Source organism: Delphinus delphis, chromosome 4 (genome assembly GCF_949987515.2).
Source record: "Delphinus delphis chromosome 4, mDelDel1.2, whole genome shotgun sequence".
In the NCBI taxonomy this organism is placed as follows: domain Eukaryota; kingdom Metazoa; phylum Chordata; class Mammalia; order Artiodactyla; family Delphinidae; genus Delphinus; species Delphinus delphis.
Window position 1 is genome coordinate 119,414,658 of NC_082686.1, and position 12,547 is coordinate 119,427,204.

Sequence of the window (12,547 nt, forward strand, 5' to 3'; positions counted from 1 at the left end):
AATCATTTAAAAATATTTTATTAAGCACTGATTTTAAAAATGCAGGAGAAGAATATAACAACTCAGAGCAAATGCTTGAAGGTAAAACAAATATCACTATAAATATTGCACGTATAAAATCTCTTTTTTACATCTTCACACAACTCATTTCTAAAATATCCTTTTACAGAGATGTATAAATAAACTGCTTCCAAACTGTCAACGCTTGATACATTTAGTTTCTTATCACCTCACTAAGTCTGCAGGTTTCCAATCGGCTCTCTTCTGTGCAGGCAACAGAACTTCCATCAATGACACCGGAGCTCTCCGACCTACATCATGTGAAGAGTAAATCTCTCTGAATGCTCAATATTTCAGGTTATAAATTTTCTTTTCCTACTGAGAAAAAAATAGATCCTTCAAAGGCAGTGACAGAACGCAGCTTAAATGGACACAGTTCACTGTTAACATTGCTTGTTCTTCAAGGCGTCCAGGAGCTTCTGATTCTTGGTCTTGAACATCATGATAAAGCTGTTGGGCATGATCTTGCCTCTCCCATCTTCACCCACTTGGCCCATAATAATGTAGTTTAGACCTAAAAGAGAATATAAGATTAATTTTTTTTCTCTCTGTGTGTTGGTTTGAAACAACTTCGACTATAACTCACCTCTAGGTAAATGCTCTGTAAATGGTATAATTAGACATTTATCCTATCTAGGATAAAATCTGGTTTAAGACTCTCATTGGGAAAAAAATCTAAATGTAACTGAATAGCATGTTCCAGCTCTGCTAACAGTAGGAATGTGGATGGAATGATTCGATCCGGTCACGTCCAGCTCTGCGGAAGGTCTGATGTATTTACTGAGTGTCTGCTATGAACAATACACTGTTTCTGTGAAAGGCTCTCCTTCCTCAAGGGGCTTCAGATGGCCTCTCCTGGTGTCACAAGGCTTCTGGATCTCCCCAGGCATTTGTCAGCTAATGATCCATCGTCTTCTGTTGTTGTTGTCTTGGACTTTTTATTAACGTCTCCAACATTTATACTATGTAAGTTTTTTGAGGGCATGGTTGGATCATATACTTCTTTCCATTCTTATAGTCCCTTGCAAAAAGATAAGTCCTAAAAAGTACTTTATTCTGTTATACTGTTTTTTATATATCCGTGTTTCTGGCTAAGGTAGGCCTAGACTGGGGCCCAAGCTGAGCTATGTAGGATTCAACTCTGAAGATCTATACTGCTTCAGAAAAATGTCATAAAGGAAGTGTGTCTTACCACCCCCTTTATTCTCCCTCTCCCCCGTGTGTCATAAGAGAAATATGTGTTTCTTTTTCTCTTGCATAGGCCTTCCTCTGTGGGCCTACACTGGCATCATAGTGGTCTTGAGCCTGTGAAGGCTTGGTAGGATGAGCAGGTAGATGCCACCGAAAGCCTGGACTGCTAGCATTGAGACTTGACTGTGTCTAGATGTGCATTATTTGCTGTTCCGGGCAGTTCTGGAAAGAAGTGTTACCTTCTACAGAGTCTTTGCTATTCCCTCTAAAGAGTCAACGTGAGGCTGCTCACCTTCCGACTCTTCTCAACAGTCTGAATTCATAGTAAAGCTTTCTTGAAGTGGATAGGCTATATTTCTGTGTGTGTGTGGCAGAGGTTTGGTTTGTTTCACTTGTAGTAGAGGTGTGTAACAAGACTGAGGAAAGGAATGAGCTGATATTGGATACAGAAATCATGGCATAGCACACAGTGGAATGCCAGGCATTATTGCCATGCCGAAAAAGAGACCTATACGTGCTGTTGATGGAAAGCTGTCCACATGTACATCACGTGGGGGAAAAGTTTCAGTAGAACATATGTAGCATGATCCCTCTCTCTACGTGTGTATGTGCAGGCTTGATATGGATAGAACCGTGTGCAAGGAGCTGTTCATTGTGCCTCTGGTGAAAGGGAAAGGGCTTCACTTTTTATTTTATATCCTTCTCTACTTATTTAAACTTTTTAAAAACCATAGAGCAGGGGCTTCCCTGGTGGTGCAGTGGTTGGGAGTCCGCCTGCCGATGCAGGGGACATGGGTTCGTGCCCTGGTCCGGGAGGATCCCACATGCTGCGGAGCAGCTGGGCCCGTGAGCCATGGCCGCTGAGCCTGCGCATCTGGAGCCTGTGCTCCGCAACGGGAGAGGCCACAACAGTGAGAGGCCCGCGTACCGCAAAAACAAAAAAACCCATAGAGCATACATTACTTTTATAAGTTAAAGAACCTGTTTTTAAAAAAAAATCATGTACCTTTGGCTCTGAAGTAGCTTTTCTTTTTCCAAAATTTCTTAATAAACTCATCTCCATCTATGGATTGAATAATCCTATATCTACAAATGAATCCCAAATCTTTCATTCTAGCCCATAGATACCTCTCTCTTCTGAACTCCAGCTCTGAATTTCCTGTTCCTTGATGGATATCTTCCTCTACACACAGTAGTGGCACCTTAAGTGCAATACTTCAAAATCTCTTTCTCCTGATGTGCTCCTTCTCTGTCTGTTCCCTACTGATCCAACTTCAGACGTTTCTTGGACTCATTGATCATTTCCATTATCTCGTCTTCTTCCACAAGTGACCGGAACTGGGATTGGAGCCCAATTCTGGCAGACTCCAAAGGCCCTCCTTCGAAACCACAAGTGGGCAATACATTCGCCCTGACGTTACTTCCCTAGACCAGCCATGGCATGGAAAGATCCATGATTTTCTCAGAGAGGCTCTCCCGTCCCCTTCTCTGCTCCTGAGCTCCCCTGGAAGAAAGACTGAAGTTGTTCTCTGACTCACCTCTCCTGAGGAGTGGGCACTGCTTACAGACCACGACGACCTTGGCACTCATGTTCTTGCCGGCCTGCTGAATTGCCAGATTTCCTTCTTTATAGATGTTGATGATTGAGACCGTGGCATGCAGACTCCCACCTCGAGGGATGGTGGTGATAACAGTCCCGGCCAAGACTGCAAAAGAAAACGTTTTTGAAATCATGGGACAGTGAAGGCAAGTGTTAGCAGAACTGAACGTAATTGTACATTTCTCTAAGTGTCAGATGGGAAACATTTTAATGTAAGAAAGAAGGTCCTAATAGAGCCATTGAATTTGATTCTGTACAGTTGTCACCAAAATTCAGGTTGAACAAAAGGAGTCGTGGAGCTGTTATGTTACCGCAGCTGTTAGGCGTTGACACTGAGTAGGAAAACCAAAATATCTGCCGAATTGCAGTCAGTTGCTGAGACGAGGACTCGTTCCAATGTTTTATCCAACGTGTGGATCAGTTACCAAATAAGGGATGGGCTCATGCGCCTCTACCTGTGAATACTCAACAGGACCTTGTACCTTTAGAGGTAACACCATACTAAGAGGCTGCACGATGGGGGTTTGAGCCACGAAGATCTGAGTCCTTGTGTCTGTGTGGGTGAGCGCCTACCTTTCTGTGTCTCCCCCTGGTTCCTCTCTTTAGCTGGCCTCTCTCCTTGAACTTTTTTTTTATAAAACACGTATTTATTAAATGAAGAATCGGTCTTACAAATATCCACTCCCTTAAGCCTTCTCCCAGGCTTCTACAGCAAATGACCAATTGCAGGTGCTGGAGGAAACTAAAGAGAATTAGAAGCAGCAGGTTGGGATGGAGGTGGGGGGAAGGAAGAGGGAAGATGGGGGTCAGAAAATAAAAGCCCCTTTCAAGAAAGAGTATCATAAAAGCAGTGAAGGTAATCAGGGTTAGCAAAAACCAGAATTATTTTTGTTCCTTAGACCAACCCCCCACTTCCTCCCTTATTTGTCTTCTCTCAGTGGATATCAGGTGCTCTCTCCTTGAACTTTGATTCATCCATAGATCCCCATCTCCCTCTAATGATCACTAAATATCTGTGTTTTTCTGGGTCTTTCACATTCTCTTTTTTATCCATCCTGTTTAACGCATTTAACAAGTCAAAGTATAGAACTGAGGTATAGCTTAAGACATTTTCTTGCTTAAAAAAAAAAAAACTCTAGCAAAATTCAGTTGCTTTTCATTATGTCACTCTCTCTTTTTACTATGTGACACTCAGAGAAGAGTCCTACTTCTGACCCACAGAAAGAAAGATGCTGTGTTTCTCAAAGGCGTGCTTTTGGCATTCTGGGGGGTGGGGGCAGTGGACATTCCAGGTGAGGCAGGACTTGCATTGAATGACTTTCTGATGAATCCTGTCTCTACCCAGAAAACCAGCAGCACCCGGCAGTTATTGTGACAATCAAAACCTGCCCCTAAAGGAGTGTTACCAATGCTGGTAGGAAACCAATGGGCCACTGGTGATAGTATTGGGTCATTTTGCCATGGAAGTGAGTCACAGTGGAATAGATCGAGCTTTGGACTTGGCTGATATGACCCTTTCAGGATAAAGTGAGAACACACTGCTTATGTGGTGTGCAAAGCTCATAACATCAGAATTCTTCTCATGCCTTACTTTGACTTTCGGTCATGAGTGCTTACTGCAAAACGTCAGTCAGTAGCCGAGTGAAATCAGGGGGCTCTGAGGACAGGAAGGGAGATTTCCTTAAGCACCTCCTACAGAAGACGACACTGGGTGTGGGAGCAATGACACCTCGTGCTACCGGTTTTCATTTTCATGCCATTATTTGAATTTCGGCTGCAAACTCCAGTTAGATTTAGGGCCCTAGATTCTTTAGTGCCTTCATACCTTCTCTGCAACATAGTCCGTCTGGGCTGCAGTTACCACTTGAAGGCATAAGAAAAAGCAAGCAAAGCCTCATCTGGGAGGCCCTTTGTTCTGGGTAACCTATTTAAAGGCTGTACCAACTTTCTTTTCCTGATAAGACTTCTCTTCGATGTTCCTTTTAAACATAACCAACATAATTAAACTTGGGATCTTTTGCTCTTAAGTGGTTTTCACAGAAAGTGCAATTTTTTTTTAATTGGAAAAAACTCTTAGAAATTCTAAGTCATTAGGTAATATCTCCTCAGGTTCCAGTTTATAAGAGTTTCCAAATGGATTTCAGATTTCCAAGTTTGAATTTAGTACTTTGGAAGGACACTACAGAGGAAATACTTGAATTTCTTTGGAGAGAGGCCAGCTTGGACATGTTTCTAATTAACTTCAGTTGAATTACAGATGTGTGAAAAAATACTCAGTGCGTGAAAACTATGTGAGAAAGAAGGGATACAGGTTTTTTCAGGAATACGGAGCCAGCCAGAAGACACAGAGCGGTAGTATCACGTACCAGGAGTCAAATTATTAAGTTTACGTGGAAAATGTATATTTTCTGTACATGAATTTTTCTCAGGTGTGAAATCTAACACTTCAAAAGGCACAAGTCAACATACCCTAGTGTGTAAGAAAATATTTTCTTGGGTAAATGAAGAGTGTAACTGACCCTTTACCATCACATTCACGGCAGTTCCTTTGAGATTAAGCATGCGGTTTCAGGTTTCTGATTAAAGAGGAAAGGCTGGGTTTTATTTCTTACCAAAGTTACTCAAGCAATAATTGCTTTCCAGAGTCCCCGACCGTCTACACTTCTGCTGACACAGGGCCACGGTGGGTTTTAAACCTTCATTCAGAGAAGAAAGACATAAGATTCAGGAAAATGAATTCAAGTATAATTGGTATTTAGATCTGAATCTACCAATTTAAAATTCCCATATATTTCCCTGAGCCACCAATCTGTCATTGCAATGAAATAATTAAAAAGCATGCAAAGGCAACGCTTCATGCTACCCAGACTCCTGCTCTAATTTCTTCAGGGTGACTCAATACCCTCTGCGGAGTTTTAAACCTGAGATCAAAGATAACCCAAATTTAGCCCTATTCTCTTCTTCCTTTATATATAACTAATGCTGTAACTAAAAATAGACACAGTCTCATGTGCCCTGCTTAGAAAAACCCAGTACAACAAATATGAACACAGGAGATGTAGGTTAACTCCTCATTTTCCAAAAGGAATCCTGTGGGTCTCCCCCTGAGGGTGGAGGGTACTTTCTTGGTGCACCTGAAATACACAGTCGCCCAAATGGGAGCAGTACAGGTTTCTGGGAACACTGCTCCTGTGGTAAGGTGTGTTATAGCCGTAATTAGATGCAACCAATCACTAAACATTTATTTTGAGCCTGTAAGGATTATTAGTAAGGATTATTCATTGCCTAGAAGGATCTTAAGAACTGAGAAGTAGACAAATTTGAAAGTACAACTAAACAGGTAACCACAGTGGTTCTCAGTCAGGGGTGATTTTGCCCACTAGGTGACATTTGGTAATGCCTGGAAATATTTTTGGTGGTCACAGCTAGGGGATGCCACTGGCATCTAGCGGGTATATAACCAGAGATGCTGCTAGGCTTCCTACAGTGAACAGGACAGCCCCCAACAGCAAAGAATGATCTGGCCAAAAATGTAAATAGTGCCAAGGTTGAGAAACTGTACTATGATGAAATGAAATGAAATGAAATGAAAATAATCCTCATTAAAAATGTTCCCAAAATATTTCCTAATGATTCACTTATATGTGGCAACATGCTAGGAAGAACTAAACAAAGCTGTCACAGAACACTACTTGGTGGGTAAGAATTTACAACTGTGATATTGCCCTGCTGATATGTTCTGCTAACTTTTCTGTGAAGTTACTCTTTTTTTTTTTTTTACATCTTTACTGGAGTATAATTGCTTTACAATGGTGTGTTAGTTTCTGCTTTATAACAAAGTGAATCCGTTATACATATACATATATCCCCATATCTCCTCCTTGTGAGTTTACTCTTAATGTGTACCCCTACTTAACTCCAAAAAGGATCCAAAGTGGATTATAGTATTAAAATATATACAATTTAATGTTAAAATACACACAGTTTAATGGTAAAATAAACACAATAGCATATATATGGAGAAAGAGCTCAGAAAGCATTTAGAGGGACTATTGTTCTAGGAGTTGGGGACCTGAATTTACCTCATTCACTGAGTCAAAAGGTAGTGGCGTTAGTGGTTCTCCCTGTCTGATGAAAGAGCATCTTTTCACGTGGGCCACTGGAAACCAGCTCCTTCTCGGCCTCGGAATGCTAGTCTGGAGGTTGGGTGGGTGTCCCACACGGCCCCTTCTCTCCCTTCGGGACATCCCCGCTCTCTTGCCTTTCAGCCATCAGCTGTCCCACCCTGACCCTCGCCATGCTCCCGTCCTCTCTGCTGCCCTGCACTCCCCAGCACGGCACCTGGTTCTCAGCCCTCCTCTCCATGTGCTCCCGCGGCCGTGCCGGTGGGTCCTCCCTCCTCGGGGACGATCCCTCTCGGCGCCGCCACGGCCCCATCCTTCCCAGAGACGTTCCCTCTGCTCCGTCTCCGCCCCTCAGTCCCAGGCTTCCAGGTCCTCCTGCTGAAGTCTCATCACCAATGTCCCAAGTGTGGACACCCTGTCAGCCAGTGTAGCCTCCTCTCCTTCAAGCTTATTTAGTTACTCTCAGACTCTCACGAGTACTTGCTTTCCGTCTTTAGAGGTTCAACACATGGACCCCTCGCATTCTTCCCACTGCACCATCCTGGCCCGTCTCTACTTCCTTAGCTACTCCACTTAATTTCCATGGTCTTTTATCTCACTTTCTTGACAATATGTTAAACTCCCTTTCCCCTCTGCCCTCCAACCCTTAGGAAGCCTGAAGGAGCCTCTGCTTCTCCTTCTGTGCCTGCACGTAGACAGCTGAGGACACAAATGGACCCTCGTCCAAGTGACAAGCTGTCTCCAATTTCCACAGCTGTTTTTCGGATTCTCCCAACCCCCCGGGGCTCCCACCTCCCTTCCGTCTCATTCTCAGCCGGTGACCTTGCCTATATTCTGGGGAAAACAGAGATCATAGAAGAAAATGTCCTCGAAGCCCCACCAGACCTCCGAGCTGTCTTTATCTGCCCCCCTCTCTTCTTTCCTCCCCTGAGAGAGGAGGCTGCCCACGTCTGGTCTAAGGTCTGTCCTTCTGTGCGTCCTCCGAAGGCCAGACCCGCTCATCTTTGTGGAAATTTCCTCTACAGTTTATTCCTTCACTCTGCCCTTCTGTTCTCCTGCTGTGCCGGCTACTTCCCATTGGCTTTACCACGTTCACACCCTCCCTTTGGCTTGAACCTGTGCACTGAGTCGCTGGACTTAGTTTCCTCGCCTTGCTCCACACGCCTCTCACCCCTATCTGGCCTCTGCCTGCACAGCTCCACTCATAACCCTTGCCAGGGTGTCCAGTAGCCTCCACGTCATGAAATCACATGGTAACATTTTAGTCCTGACGTTGTTTGAAGCCTCATCAACACTTGGCTCTTCTGACTACCGCCTTCTCAAAACACTCTCTTCCCCGGCCCCCAAGACACCTGGGTTCCCCCCACGTCCGCCGCTGCCCCTTAGCTGCTTTTTTCATTCTTCTCTGCCAGCAGATCCTCCCTCTTTAAAGACCTGGAGTTTCTAGAGATTTAATTCCAGCCCTTCTTCTCCTTTCCCCCGTAACCTCTCCCCCATGGGGTCAACCATGTTGAAAACTCAAATTTAAATCTCTTGCTTAAATCTCTCTTCTGGCCTGGAGGCCCGTAGATCTTACTGTCTACATAACGGCTCCATTTGCTTGTCGCACAGACACCTCTAACCCCACAAGGGCACAGCTTAACTTATGAATCCACCCCTCAACCTATGACTCTACTTCTATGAATGGTAACATGGTTCCTCTGAGTTGTGCAAGCCAGGGACCCGGGAGGCATGCTTCTGGATTGCCCTAGTCCAATTAACTGCTGAACCCTGTCAGTATCTCCCAAGGTCTCTGGCCTGCAGAACTGTCAGTGTCTCTTGACCGTCTCTGTACTTCTGTCTGGTGCAGTTCCCCTGGACAACCCCAAGAACATGCTGACCCTCCTGACCCCTACAGTCCATTCACCTCACTGGGGCCTCACAGAGTGATCTTCGTAAAGTGTGAATCTAATCCTGAACTTTCCTTAAATCCACCAACAGCTTCCCCTGCACTTAGGATAAAACCCCAACTACTCAGAGCATCAGGAGTGAGGTGGTAGGGCCTAAAGATGAACCTAGCAAGAGAGGCTAGGTACAAAGTGCGAAGGGGGTTGGCCCTTGTGCCGTCCAATATGGTAGCCACTGGCCACGGAGGCTTTTAAATTGTAATTAAATTAAAATTCAGATCTTTAGTAGCACTCGTCACATTTCAAGTGTTCAACAGTGGCCACTGTATTGGATGGCACAGGTGTAGACAATTAATTCAAGTGGGAGAAGGACACAGTCTGCTCTGTGTGTGTGTGTGTGTGTGTGTGTATATGGGGCAGTCAGTGGGGAATTAAGACAGAGGAAGGGGACCCTAAGAGTGTGGCTACAGTTTCTGTGGACCATGCTTGGGAAAACAGGTGGAGAAGCAGAACTGAGACAGAAAATAATGTGATAGAAATGAGTTACATTTGATATGTTTTAATTTAAATGTCTAGCAGTTGCAAAACTCCAGGAGAAAATTACAAATTCATGTTTGCAATTTCAGAGAAAGTTTAGGACTGGAGATAAAAGCTGGGGAACCACAAGATAAAAGCTGGGGAACCACATGAATGCAGACAGATAATTCACTGGAAAGAATAGGAGACCAGGGTCCACTGAGATGGGCTGGAGAAATATTGCTGTAACGTGCGGCAATACACCTGCAGGCCACAAGGTGGCACACTGCGGAGTGCTCAGAAAAATCAGCCCTTCTAGAAGTGCCTGTACTCAGGACAGCCCTGCTCAGGGTACCTGCAGAAAATGGTGGGCAGTAAAGCTGGGTTTATCTCAGCCTATTTCATATATTAACCTTAGATCCCTCCTTCCCCCTTTTTTTCTCCTCCCTGTATTTAGATTTTGAAATCTCAGGCCTGAAATCCTGGTGGGTGGAGCTGACAGGGTACAGAGACAAGATACAGGGACCCACACTTGCCCCTCCATTTCTTAGATAATACCAGAGTTTCCCGACTGGCTTCTCTAATACCTCAAATATTTTTGTTTGATTTACTCCAATTTGAAAAAATAATACATTTTGTATGACACAATTTGGAGCATACCCCATCCCAAAAAAGTCCAAATACTGGCAGATGTGAAAACAGGCAGGTATCAGGGCCCTGAAACTTTAACCTAAAACACTACAGTTCTATGTAATAAAAAAAAAAACACATAATTTTATAAGTGCCAGGAAAAAGTAGGCTTGTCATGTGATCTGTGCCAAAACAGGATTCCTAGCATTTTTAAGTGACCATAATTTTCTTAGGTAACATTTTAAAATTATTAGCTTAGAAGCATTCTTACACCTTACACTTTTCTTTAATTCATGGAATCATATTATTCTCTTCCATAAGTTTTCATCTTATTTAACTTATTTTAGTCTCAAGTATTTTCCTCTTATTTAATTTTTTTTTTTTTCTACTTCAGAAGAATTTTTGTTATACTCCTCAAGTTTGTGTACAAACTTCAAACGAGAAAAACTTACTTGTAGTCACAGGAAAGGTGGTGGTAACAGGTGGTGCTGTAGTTGCCGGCAATTTCTTTGGCCTGAATTTGTAGTGACCGATAAATCCATCTGCAGTTAAACTTAAGTCTGATAAAAACTGAATGAGAAGTTCATTTCTCTCAGATACAATTGGCCTAAAAGAAAAAAAGATGTAATTGTATGTATATTTAAAAATTTAGGTGACACCTCTCTGAAATGTAGAATTTTCTAACTTTCCATCAATTTCTGACGATAGGTTATTCTTTGTTTAAACTGAAAAGCTGAAATACTTGAAAAGATGATGGTCTTAATCTGCTCAGTATTAATGCGAATAGCTAACATTTACTGAACGTTTGCTCAGTTAGGCACATGCTTTATGAAAACTGTTGAATTCTGTCTTCACAACAACCCTGTTATTATCCCCTCTTCATGGAATAGGCAAGTGAAGATCGGAGAGTTCAAGTGATTTGCCAAGGCCAAGGAGAGTCAGCATTTGAAAGGACCAGGTGCCTTTAGAGACGCTGGTAGACGTTGGGACCAAGGTAAACACTGAAGCTGCAGCTGGTTCCTCACAAGCACCGCAGGGTTTGGCCTGACTTGGCAACCACACAGCTTCTTTGAACTAAGACTCTGGGTTCCAGCTGGCCTGGGGAGCTAGGGATGCTGGCCCTGGGGAATCAGATGGAGAACTTCGGTTGAACAAATTCCCACACCCTGTGAAGACACCACCAAAGGGATCACCTCAGTGGGTTGGTCACCTAGGGATAAGAAAGCCATGCAGGGTTTAATGGGACTTTCATTTCATTGTTAATGAGAGTTCTTATGCGTGCCTGAAATGGAAACCTTTCTGTTTATAATCTGGGTAGCAAAATGCTGTGAAGGAGAAAGAGAAAGAGAAAGATTACTTTGTTTTGGTGGTCATGAAAGACATCATTAAGAATTCTAATTTTAAAGCAATTTTAGGGGCCTGCTGGTACTAAAGGTTTAGTGGCGATAATAACTGAGGCTCAGAAGCTCTGTTAAATCTTAGGGGATAACTATATTATACAAGACGGTAGTTTCATTTAATCTTGCTATTGTTATTTAAACAATGGTTTAAAAATGCTGTTTGGCTAATTTTATTTTAAAACTATTTAATTCAGAAGTGGAAAATTTATTTAATTGAGTTAATTGGTGGTTTGACTAAACTCCTTTTTTTGAGTCCTCGTCTCAGCTGAATCACTTCTTAGCCCTCACGGATAGTAAGTAATGAGGCAACCTGTCAGCTATTTTGAGTGGAGTGGGTGGAGGGGAAGGTAAATCTGGACTTGACCCAACCAGTTAGAAAAACTGCAGGGTTCTTTTCTGTCCTGAAGGTTATTGCCTTCTTAGCCAAGGGACGAGACAAACCTAAGAGCAAGCTCTGTGACCCACATTTAGAGTTCCAGTCACAAAAGTGACCAAGGTCATTTAAATAATGCTTCTAAGAATCAAGCCTGGAACAGAAATATTTTGTCTTGCTTTTGAAAACACATTCCATTGAATAAATACAGTGTGCAGGAAACACAGTTCTCAACTACAAGTACAAATAAGACACGTTCATCTTGTTTAGATGATAGAATTACAAAAAGCACTTCTTATAAGCAGCAAAGAAAACCTTAAGATCCAACCAGGTCAGCCTTCTAGGCATGATGTTATAATCATAGTGATCATTCCCTGCCTTTTCTATGAACTCATCTTGGAAGCACGATATTGGAAGCTGAATTTTCTCAAGGAAGAGTATTTTAGTAACAAAGATACGCCACTACTGAGTTACGCTGCTACTGAGCGTTAGTGTGAATGCGACAGAGTCAGTCACGGTGCCATAAACGTACTGAGGGCAGAGTGCTGCATCTGCACATTAATGTTACAAAGCGCTAGGAAGGCAAGGGGCCATCTCACTTGGACCCACTCCCCACTGGCAAATCCCAGGATGGACTGAGGATGCTGACCGGTGTCTTATAGAGCCGGCTATGTGAGCTGTCTCTGCTTTGTCATCCACAGCCTACCTCTTCATCAATCACTACAGCCCACCAACCACCAAGTCCTGCCCATTTTGCCTCGTAAATA

The 12,547-nt window shown here is 43.2% G+C and overlaps 1 protein-coding gene across 1 annotated transcript in view; it reads right to left on the bottom strand.

Moving 5' to 3' along the window:
• Positions 1-12,547, bottom strand: part of PCOLCE2 (procollagen C-endopeptidase enhancer 2) — a 71,289-nt gene continuing 58,742 nt past the window's right edge. Inside the window, exons 6-9 of the mRNA XM_060011377.1 lie at positions 10,460-10,614; positions 5,464-5,547; positions 2,790-2,957; positions 1-574 (exon numbers count right to left, since the gene is read on the bottom strand). Coding sequence (XP_059867360.1) covers positions 444-574; positions 2,790-2,957; positions 5,464-5,547; positions 10,460-10,614 — 538 coding nt within the window. The 3' untranslated portion in view covers positions 1-443. The remainder of the gene's footprint in view (positions 575-2,789; positions 2,958-5,463; positions 5,548-10,459; positions 10,615-12,547) is intronic.